Source organism: Equus caballus, chromosome 1 (assembly GCF_041296265.1).
Source record: "Equus caballus isolate H_3958 breed thoroughbred chromosome 1, TB-T2T, whole genome shotgun sequence".
NCBI lineage: Eukaryota > Metazoa > Chordata > Mammalia > Perissodactyla > Equidae > Equus > Equus caballus.
In genome coordinates this window covers 16,771,729-16,796,267 of record NC_091684.1, presented here as the reverse complement: position 1 = coordinate 16,796,267, position 24,539 = coordinate 16,771,729, and the positions used below count along the sequence as shown (strand labels likewise).

Here is a 24,539-nt window from a genome sequence, read left to right as displayed (position 1 = left end):
TGCTGTGAAGACTGTGACCTGGCAGAAGATACCCCGATGTGGTAGGGACAGACAGCCTTAAGTTGTTTCCAAGCAACACCAAATTTCAACCAGAAATACTTTAGAGCTGATGAAGAAGGGGAGGCAACTAGGGAACCGAGTGAGAGGCGGAGGAAAGGAGGCTCAGATCATTTCAGGGTGACCCAAGAGAGGGGTTCTAGCTGCTGCAGGTGACCTCTCCCCCTGGATTATTTACCAGGTCAGTAGTTCTGGGTCAGCCTCCCTACCATTCACACAAAGGGCACCACTGTTTATAACACAGAGTGGAAATGAGCTGTGAGCCCCAAGTCCCTCGGCTGCACCCCAGAGAGGAAGGAGCCCAGCCATATAGGACTTCCCCTGACTGTTGTCATTTCTGTGGAACAGAAACAAGGCTCCGAGCCAGAGCTGGTCTGCCCAAGAATCATCCTGCACCCAAGGGTCCTGGGACTGTCTTCCCAAGGTGTGCTGCATGGGCACCTTGGTAACCATGTCTGTGTACCTGGCCTAGGGCCTCCTCTTTTTTTGATCTCAGTCATCTTACAACACACTCCTGGAAAATCCCAGAAATTCAATAACAAGGACTCTAATTCCAATGACAATGTGAGATAGTGCCGTCTCCCCACTGCCCTATGCTAACATTTTCATTACTTGTAATGATAGTACACAATTATGTTAGAATGTAGGGCTCCTCGTTTTGCCACTCACTTCACAGAATGATGAAATATGGGTTATCTGGAGACATTAATAAGAGACTTTATTAGACTTAGGAGGTGGAGTTGAAGCCATATGATAAGGGGCCATCTGTAAAATGAGGAACCTTCTCAACAGAGACCCAACCTACTCTCTGTTCTTGTTAAAGTTTTTCTGGCCTAACTGGTATTCACCTTGTGCTTGGCAAATAGGCTTATTCCAGCTATAAGAGATTAGGGATACAAGAGGAAAAAAAAGAGAAAAATTATAATTCAGAGATACTGCACTCTGTGTGCTTAATTTGGAGGGCTTTGTGGTTGAGAAAAATAGACGCCATGATCTGCCTTTGTTGAAAAGGTAACATCTGGGTTCATTAAAGGTGCGCAATAGATTTTGATAAAGGCTATTTTTCTAAGTCATTAAATTGGTTTTTGGGAACTTTATACTCTCCTTCATTTGAACAATTATTAAACTATAAAATAGAATTGCACAATTGCTAAAACCGTAATCTGAAATTTTACAGCCAGCTATAAAATGCTATATTATTAAACTATACTGAAGATGCTCAAGCCCATTACAACTTTTGAAATGAATTATAAAACCCTTTACTGCTGATAAAATAATCTTAAATTACAGTATTGTGTATTCTAACAATACGTTGAACCAAAGTTTGCTACAATGCAAACATGCCAATCACAAAGAAATCATTAGCTGAATTAAGTTTGCAGAAGCCTGAAATCTGATAGCATCTGATTCAGCCAGGCAGAGAGCACCTGATGTTTGTGGGGGGGGGGGGGCGGGGGGGGGGCGGACACACAGCTCGTTCCCCAAGGGAGGTGTCTTTCCCCATGTTCCTTCTGCCTCAGGACTAGGCAAGAGTCAGAGCCTCACATGTTTAGAGGCTCCCCAAGGGATGCTTGGCAGAACCCTGGGGATTGAGGACAGGCTTGTGGTAATAGCAATTTTTTCCCCTTAAAGTCGCCCCATAAGTGAGATTTTTAAAATGTCAAATGTTTAGTTACTGAGGACCTGCCCCTTCCACATGTTATGGGCTGAATTGTGTCTCTCCAAAATTCACATGTGGCAGCCCTAACCCCGGTACCTCAGAATGACCATATTTGGAGATACGGCCTTTAAAGAGGTGATTAAGTTAAAATGAGGCCGGTAGGGTGGGCCCTAATCCAATCTGACCGGTGTCCTTATAAGAAGAGGAAATGTGGACACACAGAGATGCCCCAGGGGTGCACAAAGAGGAAAGGCCATGTGAGGACACAGAGACAAGGCAGCCACGTGCAAGCCAGGGAGAGAGGCCTCAGGAGAAACCAAACCTGCCAACACCTTGGTCTTGGACTTCCAGCCTCCAGAACGGTGAGAAGTAAATTTCTGTTGCTTAAGCCCCCTTCCTGTGGTATTTTGTTATGGCAGCCCGAGCAGACACACCGTACAACACCGCGCTCTGTGATATAGGGTGATATGCATACCCACCTACCATGAAGCCTGGCCCCCAGGATAAAATTACTATTTTTTGGTACTGGTTATACTCTGAAAGCTTCCATTTCCAGTAGGGTTTGAATGCACTTGAAAATGCATTTCGGCATTCTGGATTGTATGGCAAACTTAACAGAGTAATATCCAATTTCGAGCTCTGAATTCAAACACTCTCCTGGATGAAGGGCTTTGAAAACGCTCCACAAGCAGTTATTTCAAAAAGTGTTTTTACAACAGCCTCTTTCCTCCCAGAGCTAACGTGGGTGGATTCTGGGATGCAGCTTCCCTCTGAGCTCATCTGCTGGCACCTGGAGTCGGGAAGATTAAGTCCCAGGAGGCCTCCGGCAGCCTCTCCACGCTGGGAGTAGCCAGGCCCATCCCACAGGGCCCCGGGACCGCCTGGCAGCCTGGTCCAGAGCGCAGTAGTGAGTTTTCCAGGGGAGCCCAGAAGCAGCCTGGGTGGGGGGCCCTGCAGCTTAGCACTTCTACCAAGGAAGACGCCCCCACAGCTCATTTCTCCCAGAATGGGTAAATAAGCTCACAATGAGCAGTACACCATTATGCAAAGGAAATGCTAGGTGTAGCCAAGATTTGGATTTTTCTTTTTTATGAGACCAAAACAACAGTGGGTGCTAGAAAATACACAGAAATGATGGAATACATCATAGGATACACAGAAATGATGGAAACCTCAAAAAGACCATAAACCAAATACCACAAATAACATGCAGCACCAAGACTGTTTTCTTAAACAAAAGGCTCAGGAAATGGCATCTGCGTTGCCACAGTCATTTAGATTCAGCGCATGTGCTGAGGGCTCAGTGTTGACATGTCTGGCACTAGCCATACATTCCCACTCAATCCCCAGCCCTCCTAAAACTCCTCCATCCTCAGAGCCCATGCGTGAGAAACCTGACTGTGTGTTGGTATAAACACTTCCCTCAACTCTGGTGGTGACGCAAGTCTTCTTTGAAATGTCACCTGTAGGGTACTGTCCAGGGTGCTGGACAGGTAAAGGCATCACTCAGAAGAAGGTGAGGGTGTGAGGCCCTGAAGCCCGCAGACTCCTGCAGGCCTCTGGATGATGAGAACCAGGAAAGAACCTCAGTTAACACACTTGGGATACTATCCACAGGTCCCACTAAAGGGGGAGTGTGGCCTTGGGGAAATTAACTGTCTCAAAATGGGCATTTGGTGGTAACTGCAGCCCTTTTCACTGTTCTTGCCTGCACTACCTAGGAAAGATTTGGTCCAACGGACCAGTCTGTTCTTACATTTCCTTAAGCTCCTTACCATGTAAGGAGGAGAAAACCTGAAAAGACTCTCTAAGGCCTCTATTTCCCTTGTTAGTAGGAAGGAAAGGGGGTCTTTGAGGCAGCCCTCATTTCCTGGGCAGTGATCCTCAACTAGGGGCGACTTTTCCCACCAGGGGACAGTCTGGGGACATTTTTGGTTGTCACAACCGGGGAAAGATGCTACTGGCATCTAATGGGTAGAGGCCAGGGGTGCTGCTACACATCCCACAGCACACAGGACAGCCCCCACCACAGAGAGGGCCTAGGTTAAGCAAGCTTGACCTGGAGGAACTGTTCAATTCATAGCCAAGAGGTCACTGAACAATCCTTTTTGAAATTTCCAAGATTCGCATAGAGGTGAGCAGCCCACCTTCTGCAAAAAATGCCAGGGAAGCAAGTGACTTCAGATGGAAAAGCACTGGACTCTAAATTACATTTCAAAACCTCCCCTCTGACAAGGCCTCATCTTTTCTTATCCATAACAAATCCACTCTACAGGTGCAAAGCCCCACGGGCTACCAAGACTAGAAAAGCCACTGGAAAACGGGACCCAGGGCCAGTGATATCTGAGTGCCAAAAGCCCCATGAAACTTACAAATAATAAAAACTTACATAGTACCATCTCTGAGCTGGGTGCTACCCCCAGCATACTTTACACGCAGGATCACATTTAATCCTCATAACACCCAGGAGGCTCTCCTACTGTCATTCTCATTTCATGGACGAGGAAATTGAGGCAGAGAGGATAACTAAGTTTCCCAAGGTTTCATGGCTGGTGAGTGGTGAAGTGAGCCCATGCTCAAAATTTCAACCCCAGCTTCCTGATGAGAAGTTTCATGGTTTGTCCTTAGAATTAAAATTAGAATTTGACTAGCTTTTGTTCCTGGTTCTGTAAATCCTTGTAAGTTCTTGAGTAACAGGAGTGTTTCGTTAGTCATGAGCTCTTGGATCATACCTAAGTTTATGGTAATGAGATGACTCAGGATGGGGGCTGGTCATCAGAAAGACCAACCATGGGTCAAGGGGTTGGGGCTGTGAGCCCAACCTCCTGACCTCCAGGGAGCAGGGAGGGATGGAAGATTGTGTTAAATCACGTGCCCAAGGGCTCAATCATGCCTATGTAATGAAACTCGAGTTAAAACTCTGGTTACAGAGCTCGGTGGAGCTTCCTGGTTGGTGAACACATCAATGTGCAGGGAGGATGATGTGCCTTGATTCTGTAGGGAGAGGGCACAGAAGGTCTCCACTGGAGAGCCTCCAGACCTCAGCCTAAGTATCTCTCCATTTGGCTAGTCTTGATTTGTATCCTTCATAATAAAACCGTAATCCTAAGCACAGTGCTTTCTTGAGTTCTGAGTTGTTCTGGCAAACTGCATCTGAGGGGGTCAGGGGAAGCGCTGAATTTGTAGCTGACTGGTCAGAAGTACAGGTGGCCTGGGGACCTCTGAAGTGTGGCTGGCATCTGAAGTAGGGGCAGTCTTGCAGAAGACCGGGTCCTTAACCTGTGGAGTCTGTGCCAACTCCAGGGGGGCTAGCATCAGAATTGAGTTGTATTGCAGGGCACCAGTTGGTGTCAGAATAGGTATCATTACCTTTCTTTATGCTAGTTTATGAACCAGTCTGGCACCTCAACCCGCCAGATGTTCAACAAGAATTTAGGGACTGATTTAACCCATATTGAATGAATAATGTTATCTAGAAACAAAAGGTAAAGTGCTCTCATTTAGCTAATACAGGGTAGCCATTTACAAGGCACAGAGGGGAAAATTGCTACTTTTCTATTTCTCCTCTCTTGATGAAGCCTCCCTGTGTTTCAGGACTATTGTCTGAAAAATGGGAATAATAACAGTACTGACCTCATGAGGTTACTGTGAGGATTAAATGAGTTAATATATATATATACACACACATCAATGTGCTTTAAACAGTACTCGACTCATGGGAAGTGCTATGTGCACATTTGCTTTATTAATACCAAAACATAAAAAGCAGAGGTGATGCAAATTATCAGAGCAAATAGTTCTGGGATCTGTCATATGATCAGATTGTTTATAATGTTTCCCAAAGTGAGGTTTGGGGACTACTGGTGTATATGACATTATTTAGGCGGCATACAAACATTTTTTATTGCTTTAATTTTAATATTTATATATTGATGTAACTTATAGAGAGCTAGCACATTGACTCACATATGTTTCATATATGTTATTAACAGCTTCGGATGAGTCTAAAAACAGTAGTGTGTATATAAATAAGTATATCTAGTAATTGAGTTTAAAGATAAATATTAAGCAAATAATAGTACCAGAGGAATGCAGATATGGGAAAGGCTGCAAAATCCTCTTCTTTGAGGCTAAGAGGCAGGGCTAGTTCTCAAACACCATCTTTTCCGCAACTAAGAGTATTTCCTGTTTATAGTTGTGTCACCTCTTCCCAATGTCAGCACTGGTTAAAGAGATGCGGCAACAGCCCCTGGCAGACAGGCCCACTCTGGAGCCCAGGTTGGACTAAGATCTGACTATCGTCGCAGCTCCAAGTCACGGCACCAAGAAGCTGGTCGTTAGGATGAGGATTCCAGAAGACTCCTTCTGGGCATGGAGAGATGGAATTTGGACCAGTTCTAACCCCTCAAAGACCGGCTCCTTTCTTTGTTGCATTTTTTGTTTCCCTTCCTTGTTGGCCGGATCTCCAAAGAACATGCCACCCCTTCCCCTCCTTCCTTGGGACTTTCTACAAGGACTACATCTTAGAACTGGCATAATATTTCTTGGTTCAAATCCTTCCTACAAATTAAGAAAGCAAAATCTAAAGAGCTCCGTCTTTTTCCCTCTCTGGCCCCAGTCCCTGGGACCAGCCCATCCTTTATAGCCCCAGTGTCCAGAGTTAAAGCTCCAACATATCTCATCAATCGTGATAAGAGTGGTGGCCACTTACCAAGTGAAGAGGGTTGGCCAGTCTTGCTGGGCCCTTTGCACACTGGCACTAGTTCTTTAATCCTCATAACAAACCCAAGAGGTGGGTAATATTTTACAGCAGACATTCAGAGAGGGTAAGAAACATTCCCCAGGTCCCAGAGCAATAGGAAGTGAGCTGAGATTCTCACTCAGGTCCAACCAACTCTAAAGCTCATGTTCTTTCCAGCTAACCGACTCCTAGGCTGTCAACCACAGGTTGAAAAGAAAGTGCCGAGGAGGTGCCCACAGGGTAGCTCTGCCCACTGAAAGGGTGGAGTGAGTACAGGGGATGAGTATGCTCAGGCCTGGTGTGGAAATAAGCACCTCTCTCTCTCCTTCCAGCTCCCTGCCCTCCTACCAGTCATCCTGTACAAAATCCCACCACCCTGGCCTTGCTCTCAAGCGCCTCTCCTCCAGTGGAAGATTAACGGGATGCCAAAGCACCCCATTGCTCTGCTAGCATAAATTGCAAGGAAAACATTTAGAATATTGATTAAGTGCTTCATGCTAGAAGATTTAAATTTACCTCCTGTATTTCCAGGATTAGCTGACATAATGGGGTCAGTCTGCTGGCACAAATGATTTACAGAACACCCATTGGCAACTTTCCTTTTAAAAACTCAACACTTAAAATTTTCTCTTGGTCACAGCCAGAGGAGTCCTGAGTATTTAGCAGGTTTGGATAATTGCCCACCTGCCACATAGAGACTTTTGGGGTTTGGCCCAGGGAAGAGTTTCAGAATCACTTCTGGTCTTGTCTGGGCCTGTCCGGTACAAACGGACTTCGTTTAGATCTCATGAGGTACTGGGGCAGTGGAGGATGTAGTGTTCTTCTGGGATGGAAGGTCTTGTCTCAGATACAGATTATTTTCAGTATTCTAACACAGTATTCTAATATTCAATATTCAAATTCAATATGGGAACAGTACTCTAAGATGTAGAAATTAAATGGATTGTGTAAAAGATGGGCAAATCCTGCCCGCCCCCTGCCCCTCCTACCAATCTGTAAATGTTGAACTATATCCTGCAAGCTTCCAATTGTATTCTTCAAAGAGAAGGGACTAGACTGAGCCTTTCTCAGGCGGCCAGAGGTGTGGACCTAGACTGAAATCCAGTGGATGTTGCAGGTTCTCTGCTCCAGGGAAGATGTCCAAGCCCACAGCTCACAGAGCGCCAGCAGTGTCCCCACTGTGAGACCCTTAGGGCCAGCATGATCTAACCACCAAAGCAGATGATGAAATTGTTGAGGGAGAAAGGGACAGGTGGCGTCTGCACTGCTGATTTTAGTAGTAAACATTCTTGCAAAGGCTATCCATTTGGATCCTGCTCACATCTCTTAAGATTGAGAAAACTACTTTGTGGGTTCATTTCTAGAATTCTGCCTTAGAAGTCCCCTTGGGATGAAGAGAGGAAACTTGATCTTGAGATGTGCAACTGCTGGCCCTTCATGCCTCACCCACAGATATGTTTTATTTGGCTCACAAAAAGCTGACTTTGAATATGGCTTACACTGTTCACTAGAGCTCCTACCCACTTCCCCTTAACTATCCTATATCCATCCTGCCTTTAGCATGTGCCCTGATCTATCAGACTTTCTCCTCTCAATCATCCATCACATCTCTTTTTGGAAAAGGGGCAGAGGCAGCAAAACTTTCTCAGGGGTCTTCAGCTCTAGTCCCAAGGCTATATTCCTCAGTCTCTGTAATCCTATTTAACCATGGAAATCAGGAGCTTACAAATGTCACTTTAAGAGGTCTTCACTTCCATGCCATCAGAGTGAAGCAGTGCACAATGATGCAAAATAGAGATTTTTCCAACACTTACACCTCCGAAAGATATTTACTTTAAATAAGCGACAAGTATGATCCATTTGGTTTAAATATCCTGAGCTTTTCCCAGCTACCAGACCACTCAAGTGCACAGAAGATGAAATAATTGGTAGAATTTTTAATGTTTCTTTGTTTCTTGTGTGACCATTTTGTACAAGTCAAAGGGATATGCCAACAATACCACAGCCTGCGTCACACTTGTTACTAATATGACTGCCAATTAATCCTGACATGGAAGCTTGGCGGGTTACCCAAAACCTGGTATTTTATCACCTCGGGGAGTCAGCACTTGGACATTTCTATGACATTTTAGACTAATCAATCAACTTTCCTTTTTTAAAGCTGAGCCTTTCATAGCAAGCGTAGATGAGTCCTATATGCCCCACACCCAAGGCCACCCATTTCCTCAAACAGAATTGTGTTTGGTTTATTGATAATTACACTTCGAAGCTGACTTCTGAAAATGTTTATTCTTACTTCTTCCTTTCCAAGCGGGAAATCTATCACAAATGTTAAGACAGAAACTCAAGTCCCTGAGAGTTTTCTCATATTATTGTATATTTTAAAATATTACAAGAGGGTGCTTCTCAAGGGAAGTGAACTTTAGAGCTGCCAAAGATAGTTGACTTTCTCCAAATCTGTTACCAATGGATCCGAAGCTGGTTTAAGTCAGTTCTATTCTGAGTAATGACACATGCGGCTGGGACAAACGCCATTCTAAGATATTTCTAGGACCCCCTGGCAAATGGTAATTTATCTGGAGACAGCCAGGCAGGCAAAGGAAGGACAGATGGGAAGAATGAGTCTCCTGGGAGCCCTACGCCGAAGCAAGAGTCCTAAATCAGCACCAGAGACCACGTTCTCACAGGCTAAGGCCCATCTCTCATCACTCACTCAACCCCCCGATCCTCTGGCCTCCAAGGATTCTTTCAACCATTCTTTACAGAGGTCATCCTAAAGAGATGATCAAGCTGCAAAGAGTTCTGTGGGCAAACTTTCAGTCCTTCTCCTATGCCCTGTCTCCTGGAACTGTGGCATGAAGTAACCCAGCCTAAAGTCTGAGCTTTGTGTTTTCCCATCATTCAAATCGCTGCCTTCAAGGAACAAGTGGAGTATACAGCGTCTGAGAACCAGCTTCTCCTTTCCTCCTTTTCTATTCTTTTCTACTTCCAGCTTTACAAGGTACAACTGACAAATAAAAATTGTATATGCTTAAGGTGTACAACATGATGTTTTGATATATGCATACACTGTGAAAGGTTGGCCACAATCAAGCTAATTAACCTATTATCCATCACCTCACATAGTTACTGTTTTTTAGGGGGTGAGAATAATTAAGATCTACTCTCTTGGCAAATTTCAAGTATACAATATAGTATTGTTAACTATGGTCACCATGCTGTATATTAGATCTTCAGATCTTATTCAACCTGCATATCCGAAACTTTGCACCCTTTGACCAACATCTCTCCATTTCCCTCATGCCCTAGTTTCCGGTGACCACCATTCTACTCTTTGCTTCCAAGAGCTTGACCTTTTAAGATTCCACATATAAATAAGATCATGAACCTAGAGGACATTATGTAAGAGAAATAAGCCAGACACAGAAAGAAAAATACTGCATGACCTCCTTTTCTATTTTTTACTTCATCCTCTCTGTCCATTCTTAATTCAAAGAAAGAGCCCAAGTTGTCCAAGGTCATGGAACAAGGCAAAAGTAGACTGGCCTCAGAGCCAGAAATTCCAGCCCTGCCAGGGAGTTGCTGTGTGATCTCAGTTAAGTCATTTGCCTCTCCCTGCCTCAGGTGCCTCATTTGTAAAAGGGAAGGACGCCTCTGCCATACCTGATTCATGGGCTACTGTGAGGTGTAACGGGCACAAAGCATGCGAAGTGTTTTGAAAAGTAAAATATACCATACGCCTGTTAGTGCAAACTCACACCAATGTTCCCAAGCAAGCAAGGCACAACACCACCATCCATCTGTTGCAAAGAGACCAAGTGGCCAACTGACTTGGGATCAGGCATCAAATGAGACATTTTCAAAGCACCATTCTGGAGCGTTCACCAAGCACTGAAGCATTACCCCCATTCAGTCCTCTCAACTCTAGCAGCTGGACCATCCTTGTGTTTTGTAGATGTGGAAGCTGAGGCTTGGACAGGACAAGTTGCTGGTGAAGACGAGAGTCATGTCTGAACACATGCTGGGCTGCAGAGTCCACACCCTTGTCTCCTGCCTCATGTGTGCAAAAATGGGCTCAAGCAGGTAGTCATCTTAGGAGGAAAGGTGAGGTTTTGTGGAACCCTTAAGGGCTCCCTGGAAATGAAATGCTGTTTAGCTCCAAGATATGTGGATTCTGTGTCACAGCGAAGAGAGGTGGGGTTGCCCCCTCGTTCCTTGGTAGTCCCACACCTCCATTTCTCCCTCTGCTGAGAAGTTAAATGGCAGCCCTGAGATAAACACCATCCTTTAGTTTTACTTTGCCCCTGTATTTATGAAGCAGAGTTCCTATCACTAATACAGGGGAAGGAATGGCGCTGTTTCATGGGAAGAGAGCTCATGGGTCCCCTGATGTTGCCAGGGAACCCTACAGCAGCGGTACAGAGTCCTCCTTGCAGGGAGGGGTGGTTGGGCAGGTCTGTGTTGGAGGCAAAATACTGTGTGGCCAAGGTGCATGCACTGCATCACAGGAAGCCAAAGTCAGGTGCTGTGATGTGGGGGCGGGGGGCAGGGAGGTGGGGAGAACACCCCCTTATGGCTGACAGACTCCTCTCTCATGGGGGAAACTAATTTCATGGAGTTTCCAGTGATGACTACTCTTCTGAGACGTCATCTATCACCTTAGTCTGACCTTCCAAAGATGTGGACAAGCTGCATCTTCCCCCTATTTGTAAATTCCCTGAGAACAACAATCATTTTTGAATCCCATCTCCATGAACTTTCCAAAACACAGAAGGGGCTTCATAAACAGGATGAACACTGCCTCTGCAGTCATGCTCGCTGCAATGAGACACGTGCAGAGAAGAATCTGGTTTTACTGCAGCCCTGTTGCTTCTTCTACTGGTCAGGAACCACCTCGGGCCCACTGTTACAACCTTATGATAACAAGGTCTTATCCCTCATCTGGCTACGTGTCTTTACTGATGCTAGAATCTGCGTGGACCCAACAAGAGCAGAAGGCTGACCTAGGAGGAAGCAGGATGCTGAGCACTGACCAGAGATAAAGAAGAGACCCTGTTTCTTCGCTGCTAAGTCTGGCTCTAAACCCACCCCTAACCAGCTGGGGGACTTTGTACAAGTCACTTCCCCTCCCTGAACCTCAGGGCTCTGCGGTAGGGTGTAGCAGTTAAATGCTATAGTATTCCCCAAGCCTCCTCTGAGTTCCAGCATCTTCTGCATAGCGCTTTGGAGATGGGAAGTGCTTTGGAAATGCTTTAGAAGTATGAAGAACATCTGGTTCACCCTAGGCAGTGTGGCTTCCCTACCTGCCTTCTCCTTAGTGTTGTGTGTGTGAGCGTGTCTAACGGTGTGTGTTGGGCAGTGGAGACAACGAAAGACAGAGGACAGACACCAAAGCTCAGATGAATGGCATGTAGGATATCCAGGAGAAAGAGGGGAGACATTAGGGACAAGAAGATAGCAAGCGCATCAGAAGTGGAAAAACTGCCCCAATACTTTCTAAGGAACAAAGTAGGCTGTGAATCAAGCAGATAGTTGGCAAAAGAAGGTTTCTGGTGAGCATTCTGGCGAGGCTGATCCTTGGATGGTGGGGGGAGAGAAGGGATGATGTATTCCAGTGACAAGTGTGAAGTGACATCACGGTTCCTGGCAAACATCCCTTTCCCTAGCATGGCAGGAGGCAGAAGTCACCATGTGGTCACCGCTACCCCCCAAACACAGAAGGAATCATGAAAAGAACATGAGGCTCCTAGATTCCCAGCGCTGGTTCTGTGCCTCACTAGCTCTGCAGGCTCCAGCAAAAGTGCGACTTCGAAGAGCCCCCGTGTCCCCAAACGAAAGAACAAGCTGCTAATACTATAATAACGGCATCTCTCCTGCAGCTGTCAGGAGGATAACATCCAAAGAGGTAAAGTGGGTGAAAATACCTTGTGAACATATTAATATGTAATATCTTGCCAAATAGCTGAATACTCATTACTATAAAAAAATCAATAAAAAGGCAGAATAAACACTCTGCTTTGATTAAAGTCAGGAAGCCGCCATTAGTGTGTCATTGTGGTTCTGGCCTTGGAGAACTGGATTAACCCCAAAGTCTCTTGGCCATTGTCACTGGGTTCAGCCACCTGAGGAGTTTGCAGGGCAGCTCCTCACAGCTCCTCTTGCTGCGGAAGAGCATTTTCTTCTGTTCCTGAAGAATGAACCCATACCAGACTCTACATTTGAGTTAACCCTTCACTAGTAACACTGTGTCTGGTTCACCTTTAGATAGAGTTAAATGCTCCATGTTAAGTTATATGTCAGTGATGTCAACAAACCCAAGAGTTCCTTTCTTTTCAATATGCCGCTTCTAGAAAACACAGAATAAGCACAGTAAATAAATAAATAGCCAACTCAACTCTACCCCTCCACAAGCAGAAAGCTTAAGGATTCACCTGTCCAGCCTCCTCACTTTATCGGTAAAGACACCAAGGCCAGACACAAGGGCCTTAACCAAAGCCACACCCCAAGTAAATGGCAGAATCACTTCCAGAACCCTTCTTTCTCTCCACTCTACGGCACTTCCCAATCTCCATTTATCACGGTTAAAATGCACTTTGAAGATTCAAACCTGAGTAGCATCTGCTATCTACTTCTAAACGCATCTCAGAAAACGAGTCTGTGTTCCCCCGAGAAGTGAGTTCCAACAGGGAGTTCGGCCCCCACCCTTACCTGTAAATTTGCACAAGGTGGTAAAACATGAGTGGGGATTTCATTCTCAGACCCTGCTGGCCCCAGGGGCTTGTTCTTGACCCGGAAGGCTGTGGTGGTGGTGGCAGTGGTGGTCTGAACAGGGAGGGCTGGCTGCCACACTGTCACATCGGAGCCATTGCCAAAGGCTTGAATTGCATTTTCTGCAGTAAAACAGGAGGAAATCCAATTTCAAAGTCAAGCAGCAAATGTAACAGACAGGATACATGAAGCCAGAGAGGCTCACTAGGAATTCTGATTGCAGCACTGGACTTCTCTGAACAAAACCCATCCATCCATCCACCCTACATGAGCTGAGAGCTGGCCATTGGCTCAAAAATCAATTCATTCATTAGACACTGAGCTGGACACTTAGCTATGCTCCAAGTGCAACAAATATTTATTGCGCTCATATTTATGTTGCAGGTGGTAAGCAAGATTCTTGCCCTAAAATACTCATCAGTTGAGCCCTCTGAAACCCAGCCTTGGACCTGTTATTTGGGATCATAGTCACTGTCCCATCTTCCAAGAAAATCCTTGTGCTCTATCAAGATTCTATACAAAAAGCAAACTAACTAATGCTTTTTTTTTAAAGGACAACATTCTTAATTATGAGACTGAGGCGACTTGATGGCATTCACACTAATTTAACAGGCAGTAAAATGAAACAGCAAAAAACGTGATTCACTACCACAAGCACCTACTATGAGCCAGGCATTGTTCAAAGCAAAATACAACCAGTTTCTTTAAGAGAAAAATCTACCCCAAACCTCATCAATATATAGTGAAAATTTAAGTAAGATTATTTTTTTCCCTTTCTGCTCCCAGTCTTCCAAACAAAATCTACATAATTAGGTAGGAGCAGCCTTGCTTAAATGAAAAGTTTAAAACGTAAAACTTTAAAAGCTTATTACAATTTCATGGGATTAGATTGTTTTTATGGCAAGAGTAAATTGGTTGTGTGTTGTTCCCCTCCCCCAAATGAATAAAAAACAGTTTTTAATCAGGTCTTCAGGGATTTGGTCTGGATTTAGGAATTTTTTATTTCATATTCATTGTATAAGAAATCAAACTCCTCCATTTGGGACCTGAATGTGCAAATTGTTAATATATGTCTCTTAGCTGGCATTTTTCGATACACAAGACAGAATAATTTAAGCCTAATCTTCCTCTTAGAAGTGACATTTTGTTCTAAAGTTGTTATCCTTTAAGTTCAGCAAATTGGAAGCTTGTTTTCTAGAACTTTACACCTTTTAGGCTGTGAGAAACAGCTTCAAATTAATATAAATGCTTTTTATGCTCCTAGCCATATTACATGGTTTAATGGGTGGGTGGCATATAAAGAAAGAGGCACATGAGGGACTGGTTTCCTTGAATGACCCAGAACAACAACAACAAATAAAATCTTCCCTTTTCTCGTTAAGACATGTAGATTCAGGAGGCCCTTGCCATTGACTGAAACTACTTGCGCTTTCCCGCGAGTTTGCTTTGCCACTTGGGGAGTCTGTTCACTTGCTCATTCATTCATTCAAATGTCAATGGAACATCCAGTAAGTGCCAAGCACTGCTCTGTGCTGGGGATGCAGCAGTGAAGAGCAATGACAGCAAAAACAGACAAAAGTCCCTGACCTCACAGAGGTCACATTCTACTTGGAGAGACAAAGAAGTAGAAGATACAACACATTAGGCGGTGAGAAATGCTTGGAGAAAAATGAAGCAGAGGTGGGGTACAGAGGGCACTGGGGTGGGAGTAGGGAGCTGCAGTTTAGATGAAGTGGTCCAGGGAGGCGAAGGTGGCATTCTGAACAAAGACTTGAGTGACAGTAACTGATATCTCACCTCGATCTCTACCTCCTCCTTCTCTTTTCCCCTCACGTCTGCCACGCTCTTGGCTTAAAAACAACTGTTTCCTCCCCAATAACCAGAAGTAACCAACAGGTGGAAGCTGTGTTCATGATTGAGGAATCTGGGAGATGTTTTTGTTAATCTAAAGGGAGCAGAATTAGGTTACTGCATTTGGGTTGGAATCTACAAATTCCAATTCCTTCTATTCTAGGGCGTTCTGCAAGAGACTGAAGCTACAGCCCTGTGTCTTTGGTATGCTGTGCCTCTTCTAATCAAAGTATAAATGGAATGACTCTGAAAAATTCTGGCTGGCTGTAGTCCCTGTTGAAGATCAAATGTACTTATTTTTATTGAACAGTCATTAGCAATAAGATACCAGACTATTCTCCCTTCACGAAAATATTATTAAGCAGGGACAACTTTAATTTCTCTGTGAGGGAGTGGTTTTCCAGCCAGCATGATGAGTATAATCTTTTTTCATACTGATCTCTATTGTCATTGCTTTATCTTCATTAAAACATGTATTCTGCCAGAAGAGCATGCAGGATGTGAAAAAGAATATATATATAATTATTATTTTTTTAAGTCAAGACCAAACAAGAGGTCCAACGTGTAGTTCCATGGTATGCCCAATGTCTTAGCAAATGTCTCTATACTTGAGACTAGCTTTGCGGGCTTGAATTTCAAGTGTCCAAAAGCATCTTTTAGTTTTAAGATGATCAAAGCATGTAGTTATAGCCACATTACTCAAGTACCTAGTGAGCAAATCACTCAGATTTGTCTTTTCAACAAAGGAAACAATTAAGAGGTTTTTGAAGAAACACTTAAAAGCATTTCATGTGCACATGGTAAGTTGCTAGCTAATTCTTCAAGAAATCAGTTACCATACAGCAGAGTATCATGGAGAAATTGTCACTTGAGGACATGGCTCTCAGAGGAGTGGCTGAACCTTGGTTCCTAGAAATGTGGTCCACGCCTCTCACCAGGAAGTCACACCTGGTCCCTGATGTCCAGGCATATGTTCTTGTCCAGTGGGCCTGTCAGTATCAGGCATGACCCAAAAGCCCTCCGGGATGGGGGGCTGCAGAAGAAGGAACTCAGGCTTTGGATCCCATCTCTGGCATAGGTGGGCCATGTGAACACCAGCCATTCACTCAACTGTGAAATGGAGATAACACAAAACTTACATGTCCTAGGATTCTTGTGCAGATTACAGTAAACAAGATAATGTATATACTACACTCCCTACAGAGTTTGTTTGCACACATAGAAGGCACCAAACAAATTAATGGTGGCTGTCACAAAATGTTAGTGAGGTACTCAAGCATCTCAGCTGGACCGTCACCTCAAGCGTGCATGTCTCAGTGGATAGAAGGGAGACCTAGCATGGTGCTTTTGGAGTTCTTCTGATAAATGTCATTGCTCACATCAGTACATTTCTCTCTATCCCTCTCCCTTTGGGAAACAAGTTTCCAAATTGCCTAAAGGACACTGCAATAATAACTGATACTGTTCCCAAGGAGCCCCCACCCTGCCTCTGCCCCAATGCTTTTTTCATCTCCTGAGATAACCAACATCCTGAGGCTCCTGGCTACATCAGCAGCTTATCCCACTCAAGAATTGCTTCTCCTCTGAGCCAACCCTGAACATCCAGGGGGGGTACTGACGTTAACATTCTAATTTTTCTCCGAGAGCCCTTGGAGGCCTACCCCCACCTAATTTGTCTGAGCTTTTCACATTGTATATTCTGCCCAGGTTTTAAGAACCTTTGGAAGAGACTTTGTGCTGGTTGCCAAGATCAAAATTTGATCTGTGGGTAGCAATGTTCTTTCCCACACAATGTACCCTCAGTTATTTGAATCTCTTGCTCTCTCAGGTCCTTGGATTCACAGTCTTGGCAGGGCCCAGTCCATCACTTGCTTTGTTCCTGCTGCATCACCCAGTGTGGCCAAAAGGAGTTGGGTTCACCATCAGTGATCAGGAAAAGAGACACAGAGGGAGATAGAGAAGGCAGACACAAGAAACACAAAGGTAGCGCTTGAGCTTGGAGAGGAAAACGTCTGTGTGTTTCTGATTTTTTTTAAACTCACTAAGACATGTATTGTCCTTGAAGAAATTCAAAAATTTCGAGCACTCTTCCAGGTCATTCCCACTGTTGCTGCAGTCACACCACGGGGCCACGCTGAGGCTACTGGAGTCTATGTAGTTGGGGGTCATGACTGTACCTAAAAGAGTAAAAACAAGGTGTTTTATTCTTGTGTGATGATACAGACTTTTCTATAGCCTAAAAAGAAACAAGTGTTCCTCTGATGGTGGATGCATCATGGATAATTACAAACATTGTGTTTGCTGAGTGGGAAATTATGTTAAGCAGTGCATTTTCTTGGCAATTTATCTTGAGCACATAAAATAATTTACACATTTACTTAAAAAATTATAACAAAACTCCTTGAGCTGCACTTAGGAAATTTTTTTTCTGCACAAATGGTATGGATGTCATGGAGCAGGAAAGAATTAACTTAGAATGCATGAGTTGCCAAATCCCTTGCACTTTCTTGAAAATGTCATTAATCTTCACAAATGGATAGAACTGGTTTTACGTATCTTAAAACTCCTTTTAGGACTTTGAATCCACTTCCCTCAGAAGCAAATGGCTTCTTCAGAGAAACACAGGGAAGCTTAGAAGCAATCCTTATGGGTCACCCCGCATCCTGAATGTATGTAACAAGGCCTCTGCTCACTAGCCTCAACTGATTTAAACTCTTTCAAGCTGTGAAGGAATTGGAAACAAACAGTGGAAATTCTCTAAGCAAATGGCTCCTAGAGTATTTGTCTCAGAAGTCCTCAAAAGTCCTCACAGAAATGCTGGGTGGTCTCTCTGGCGTATATCTCCCTGTATTCATGTTTTCCTGATGAGTTCTGTACTGGCACAAATAAACAACACATTTATACTTAACACAACCCAAATGTCTTCTCTGGGTGGCTCGCACCAGGCAAGGCCTACTCATGCCAAGAAGTCTTCTGTTTTTATATGTTTTTGGAAGTAAGATGTAATAGGTGGTCAGTGATCCACAGGATATATTTGGTTCAGAAACAGAAAAAGAATTTCTTTGTAAGCTCTTCTGGGTCAACAGCACATCCTCTTTGCCCTACATTCCTTACTGACTTGAACTAAATAATATCCTGTTACACCTCAGAATGAGAACTTCACCCCATGGCAGATAGGGAGCTCCCAACTTTGGGCGAGAAAGAAACAGCTACCCCAAACACTTAGTGAAGAGGTTAAAGTATGTCTGCTAAGCACCCACAGTATGCCTGATGCCACAGTGGACCTCCAACACAAGGAAGAAGCAGGAACAAGCTTTGTCCTGAAAGAAGTTAGAACCCAAAGACTAGTGCAGAGGGAGAGATCTGGGCCCAAGAGAGAAATAAATTTTGGTCCACAGAATGCATTGCCTCAACCAGTTATTCCCTTCAGTGATGAGGATTTCATCCCCCTCGGGCACGTAACAGTTTGCCAAGCCAGAAATGCCTGGCAGCACTGCACCTTGGCCACTCCTGGAGGATTTAATGAAGATGTATGCCTAGAAGGATAGGCACTAAGGTGTTAACAGTGAGTACATCTGGCAGAGGAGCTGTAGATCTGGAACACTGTCTCCTTTGTGTTTCTCTGTATTTTTTTAACTTCTTACAAAGAGCATGTCTTAATTACTTCTGTTATTTCTTAAACCTGTAATTCCATAGTCGTTAAGTCATCTCTACTAGGGACTAACTTATTTAAGGAGAGGAGAGACTACATGCAAATTTGGAATACTGACTTAAGGAAGATGCATTCATTTGACATATCCATAAGAATGGTCAATAACTGCTGAAAGGTATTTCCCAAGAGAGCACAGGTATCCTTTCAAAAAACAGTTGGGAGGAGTGTGCAGGCACCTGTAATATCCTTGCCTTAAGTACCGTCATTGATTTTCCCAGTGGTTCTGGCCGAAGACACTCTGGTTACAAGGAAATCAGTCTGTGCCGTCATTCTTGGGGGGAAGTTCTTCCTGCCTGGTGACTTGTGTGATCCTGGCAGGAACTCACACCCTGGCTGAGCCGTCAGCTTCTGACAACCATGATTTCCCTCATCCCTCCACAGCCTTCGCTATGCGTTTGTTCTCAAATGTCAATTGTGACAGAACCCTGCCACCAAGGCCTCTGCAGTCCCTGGTACCTGGAGCACCCACCTCGCCTCCTGCCTGCCCTGTTTATCCATGGGCACAAATGTTCTTCACCTCTGGCTCTCTTCCAACTCACCAGTGCCTTGTTGAATTGCACTGTTCTCCTGAATGCTGACAACCTGGTTCTTCTAAAGCCTGCACACAAGGAGCTGACTTACCAAGAATATTAATGCTGAGAAGGACCCCAGTATTAAGGGGTTTTCTTTCCAACAGGCCGTTTCTGGGAAACAGCCTTTTTGATTTCCCCAGACTGAATGACTTCCACATTCCCTTTCTCCAAAGTCCTCTGATTCAGTTAATTTGGTCTGACTCGCTCCCTCTTCCACACTATGCTTCTCTCCTACTTTTGCTCTGCGCAGTCAGTTCTCCACCGGAGACACTTCACAGGTCTTCACCCTTGCCACCTTCCTGCTCTTTAATAATCCCTGCTTCCTGCCTTTGCCTTTGTGCCTCCATTATCCTCTTTTTCCCTTTTTTTTACAGGCGAGTCGTAAAGGGCCTACTATCAAACCCCTAGTCCAGAGGGTTACTGGGAGGTTTTTACTCTCACAGATAGCAGCGGGCTACAATGGAAAGAGTCTGTGAGTATCTGTAAACCAGACTTTTCTCCCATCCCGCTTCTCCCTGTTCTTACCAATGAGGCCTGAGTAGGCAAGGAGGCAGTCAGCATAGTTTTCCTTTAGACAGCTGCTGACGGACCTTGACTCCGGCTGGCAGTTGGTAAAAAAATCCGCAAGGCGAGATCTGCAATAGGAAGAAAGGGGGGGTGTGCTTTAAAATACCCTAAACCTCCGGACAGACATAACTTTTCTTTATTTCTTTGTGGATATGCCTTTTTCCACCCCCCAAAATATAGAAAACATAAACTCTTAAAATGTTAGCATCCTCTCTTATACAACCCCCCAACCGTCTCCTCCCTCCCCGAGCCCTCGCCCACCTGTGTGTCTGCTCATTTGCAGAGAAGTCTTCAGGGCCTATAACTATAGAAATCTAGATACTTTGAAGTTTCCATTCAATATTTATTTCTGACTAGACTTATTTGCATCTTTAGGAAACACGCTTCTCTACGTACTCACCGGAGATCCACACTGGGAAAATATTTACTTTATACAGAAACATGTCCCTGGCATCCAAATAGGATCCTACAGCCCATCTGCTCTCGTAATTCCTACTGGCTTTAAAAATACGTGTATCTGTCTCGTAAGTCATCTCTCATCCACCAGCCTTGGGGGCAGTGATTTATTCCAGCCAAGTGACACGGAGGAGGAGCTGGCCTTTCTGGAACTGAAGGGAAAGGCAAGAGGGACAGGTGAGGCTCATTTGGCAACGGTTTCACTGTCTTTCACTGGGTGCGGTGGGCCTGTGGTTGGAGCTGGTGCCCGGAGGATCCACTGATCTAAGTGCCGCATCTGTCTGCAGTTTGGGAACTCTCTAGGAGCCAACACAGTACACCCAGAAGCCCTGCGGGGTGGTGAAGCTGCAGAGACCCAGAAGTGGAGAGGGGCTGCAGACATGCTGGTCTGGGGAGAAGGAGGGTTCTTTGTGGCCAACTGGCTGTTTCTCAATCTGAAGAGGATATTGTTGGAGAAATTCTGAATGAAAGCTGGGCCACCTCTGAGGTCATCTCAGCAGACAACAGCTCTGTTTCTATGTGAAGAACACAATGGACTTCAAGAGAATTTAAGTGATCTGGCAATTATGGGAGACAATGGAGGGCTGTCTCAGCTTTCTTCTCTTTAGCTCACCCGAGTTGGCAGCCAGCACACTCAGCGCTGGTTTTTAATTCTTTGCACTCAAGGGACGGTATTTACTTAGCATGCTTTAGGATATAAACAAGCTTGCATTGGTGGGGCAGAGCAAGGTAGGATGTGTGGAGATCACAAAGGTTTGTGAAAGGCCTGGAGGAAGCACAGATGTGTCCCTTTCCTACCACTTTAACTAGAAGGGGATTAAAAGGCCTGATGAAATTATCTGAATTCACGGCACAAGGCTGCATGGTGTTCCTATGGGATCGTTTTCTCCCTGGACCCTTGTAAACAAGGTGTGTCTGAGCTCCCTTATCTGCACGATCTGAGTCCTGTGCCTGGTTCCATCTCTGTGATTCCCGGGGCAAGTGCTGGAGCTCTGCTTTATTTTCTTTGCACAGCACCTGACGCTCCTCAGAGAGGCCCTTTATAACGCTGCCCAAGCAGGGCCATGTGCTGAAGCTAAGTGGCTTGGCAAAATCCTGCAAATGAGGCTGCGCATGTGCCTGTGTGTGCGCCTGGATCTCTCCCACAGTCTGAACCTAGTTGATGTTTTTTGACTATAATTGAACACAGTGAAGGGCATAAAACCTGGCCACTTTCTGTAGCCTGGTTAAAGGATTTATTTTTCAGAGGAAATCCCTAAAGGTGACTCAGGCTTACTCAACTGGCTCGAATGGCATCCAGCTTGGATTGAGTGTTAATTTCAGAAGAATTTTCCTGGTCATGAAAGTGGTACTGGGGCTTCTAACTTTGCAGAGGCCAATTGCGGTGTAGGCAGCTGGGGTTCCAGTTCTGCACACAACCCTGAACAGCTCTCTGACCTGGCAGCCCTGTGCTCCTGGTCTGTCCCCCAGAGATGGGTGAAAGGTCGCTCTGACTTCTTGTCTCCTGTTTCTCCTAGTCTCTCGAGCAGACTATTAACTGAACAGCACCGTCATGTGGATTACTGTCCTTCAGCGCGAGGCTAATGCCACCAGACTCATTTTGCTTAACAACCTCAGAATTGACTCACAATTGGACTCTGGAATGAAAGGCTAATTGAGTCAGTCTGCTGCAGAGAGCATAGCCCTGATTGGGAGGATAAAACTAGATATACTGCTCTGAGCAGAACCCCGGACAGGCTGTTTTTTGAGAGAAGATCATTAGCATACATCCAGGCCCTAGGACGAACCCAGCCGGTGGATAGAAAAGAGCGTTTCAAAATAATTGTGAGTGCATGTAGTACTGCTAAGACACTAACATTTCCACGATTCTATCACATTTGACCCACCTCCCCCTGACATTTATACTTGGAGTCAGGATGGTCACATTTCAGGATTCAGACTTTACAGATAGAAAAACACACGGAAGAAGAAGTTAATATAGCGATGTGCTGGAGCCAGCTCATTACTGGCTGACTGGTAGATTTTCAGGAATTTTGCAAGTTAGTTAACATCACAGTGGAGCTCGAAAGCAGCCTTGGTGGGAGTGTTTACACTACAGTAATCAGCGAACACTACAAATCAGGGCCATGTGTTGTTCTTAGAGAGCCAGTTGTTAAATATTTACAGCAAAACTCTGTTTAAAAACAGGTATGATGTGCCGAATCCCACCGATACAGCACGTGTTGTGTTTTGGGAGTCAAGTCCCAGCCGTTCTCCAGGATAAGCTTCCTCTTCCCTCCCCAGTCACCATTGGGCCAAATGAAATGGTGCAGTACCAATTAACCTCCAGTCTTCAATACCTTCCAAAAAATGAAAACAGTTATCCCCCAAAGATTTTTCCTTCTCAACATCTTCTCTTACCAACACGGTCCTCTGAAATCTCTTAAAGCAGGGTGTGCAAATGGCTACATGTGTGGATGAAAGCAGCTGAATTCTTGTGCATTCCATCGACTGACTGATGTGTCAAGTGCCTGTGATAGAATGACGAATAAGTTCCCTGTCCCTCAACTCAAATAACTCACAGTCTAGCAGCAGAGAGAAACAAGTAGAAAGATTATAATAACACAGTGGCTAGTTCTTGATAAAAGGAAAGAAAGGCTGCTAATAAAAATAACACCTAACACGAACAGAGGACTTAAGTCTATGGTCGCTATGTCTTTACACACTTTATATTTCTTCCTGACAACTGGAACAAGGTAGAGACTATTATTTTATCATCCTCCTGTCACAGAGGAGGAAACCACGGCTTAGCAAGTTTAGACCGGAGTCAAACAGTGAGCTGGAGAAGCAGGATTTCAAAGCACACATTCTGATCCCACAACGTAAGCTTTTAGCAAACACTACCCAGCTACAGAAGCTGGTTTCAGAGAGGCCATGATATTGGACTGAGACCTGGAGGACGGGGAGGATCTGTCAGGTAAAGGGAGGAGGGTATTCCAGGCAGAAGGAAGCAGTGTAATTCCAGGGTAACGACAATGGAGTGTTTGTTTGTGCCAGGCGCTGATCTAGGTGCTCGACATGTATTCACGCATTTAATTCTCACAACAACCTTAGTAGGTGATGCCATCAGTCCCATTTTACAGAGGGAAAAACTGAGGCAAAGAGAGCCTAAGTAATTCCCTCCAGGTTGTAGAGCTTGTGGTGGAGCTAGAATGTGGTCACACTCAATCTGACTCCAGGAACAGAGATTATTCACAACCACTACACTTAACACATGCGTCATCCAGAAACTGATTAGTGGTTCAGTTGGGATGGCTGGACCACAGCATGAGAGGTGGTGCTAGCAAGGTCACAAAGAGCCCTGAATGACCCAGGGGTTTGGATTTTGTCTTAAAAGCAGCGGGATCCACTGAAGGATTTTAAACAGAGAAGTAACACGATCAGATCTGTGTAGTGGGAAGACTCTTGGGTCTCTCAGTTGTTAGCCAAGATTTTCTTGAGATCTACTCTGTGCCCTCACTGTCCTAGCAGCAGAGGGGACAGGAAACAGGAAAAGGTGGGAGGAGGGACGGTTACTTACGAGACTGCAGCTAGCAGTGAAGCAGAGGAAAATACTGAGGGCCGGAAGGAGAGGAAGAAAAGAGGATACACTGAGGCGGGTATCGCTAGGAGGGAAGTCAAGACTGCAGAGAGGAGGCGGAAGCGAGGCATGGACAACTCAGCAGACACTGGTGCCGTGGTTGGGGGGAACCCAGGGGAGGACAGGTCTGCAAGGAAGACAGGGAGGTGGATTGTGGCTGTGCTGAGTTCATGGCACTGAGGGGAGCCAAGCGTCTAGCAGGTTGTTAGAACCCCAGATCTTCATCTGTCCAACCATGGCCTGAGCACCTGCTATCCATCCCAGCATCCCAGGACAGCCCCTCAGATGCTTCCCCCTGCCCCCCGGGTTAAGAATCACACTGTAACCTGTTTCGGGGGCTTCCCTGCCTGGGCTGCAGTGACCCAGACAAGAAAGCTTAAACATCCAAAGTAGGATTAACAAAGAAATTCCACAACTGGATTTCTTCTGGAGACATGAAATCTCCATGACTACAGCAGTGATGAACCTGATTGTTTTTCTCTGAGAAAACGAAATGAAATGAATAGATGCTAAAGCAGAAACGTATCTTCCTCCAA

The 24,539-nt window shown here is 45.0% G+C and overlaps 1 protein-coding gene across 6 annotated transcripts in view; it reads right to left on the bottom strand.

The window, feature by feature from the left end:
- GFRA1 (GDNF family receptor alpha 1) overlaps positions 1-24,539 on the bottom strand; it is a 220,357-nt gene that overhangs the window by 19,677 nt on the left and 176,141 nt on the right. For all 6 annotated transcript variants that reach the window (XM_070260481.1, XM_023638784.2, XM_070260476.1 and 3 more), the window contains 3 exons: positions 19,887-19,996; positions 17,120-17,254; positions 13,167-13,348 (listed from right to left, as the gene is read on the bottom strand). In XM_070260481.1, coding sequence (XP_070116582.1) covers positions 13,167-13,348; positions 17,120-17,254; positions 19,887-19,996 — 427 coding nt within the window. The remainder of the gene's footprint in view (positions 1-13,166; positions 13,349-17,119; positions 17,255-19,886; positions 19,997-24,539) is intronic.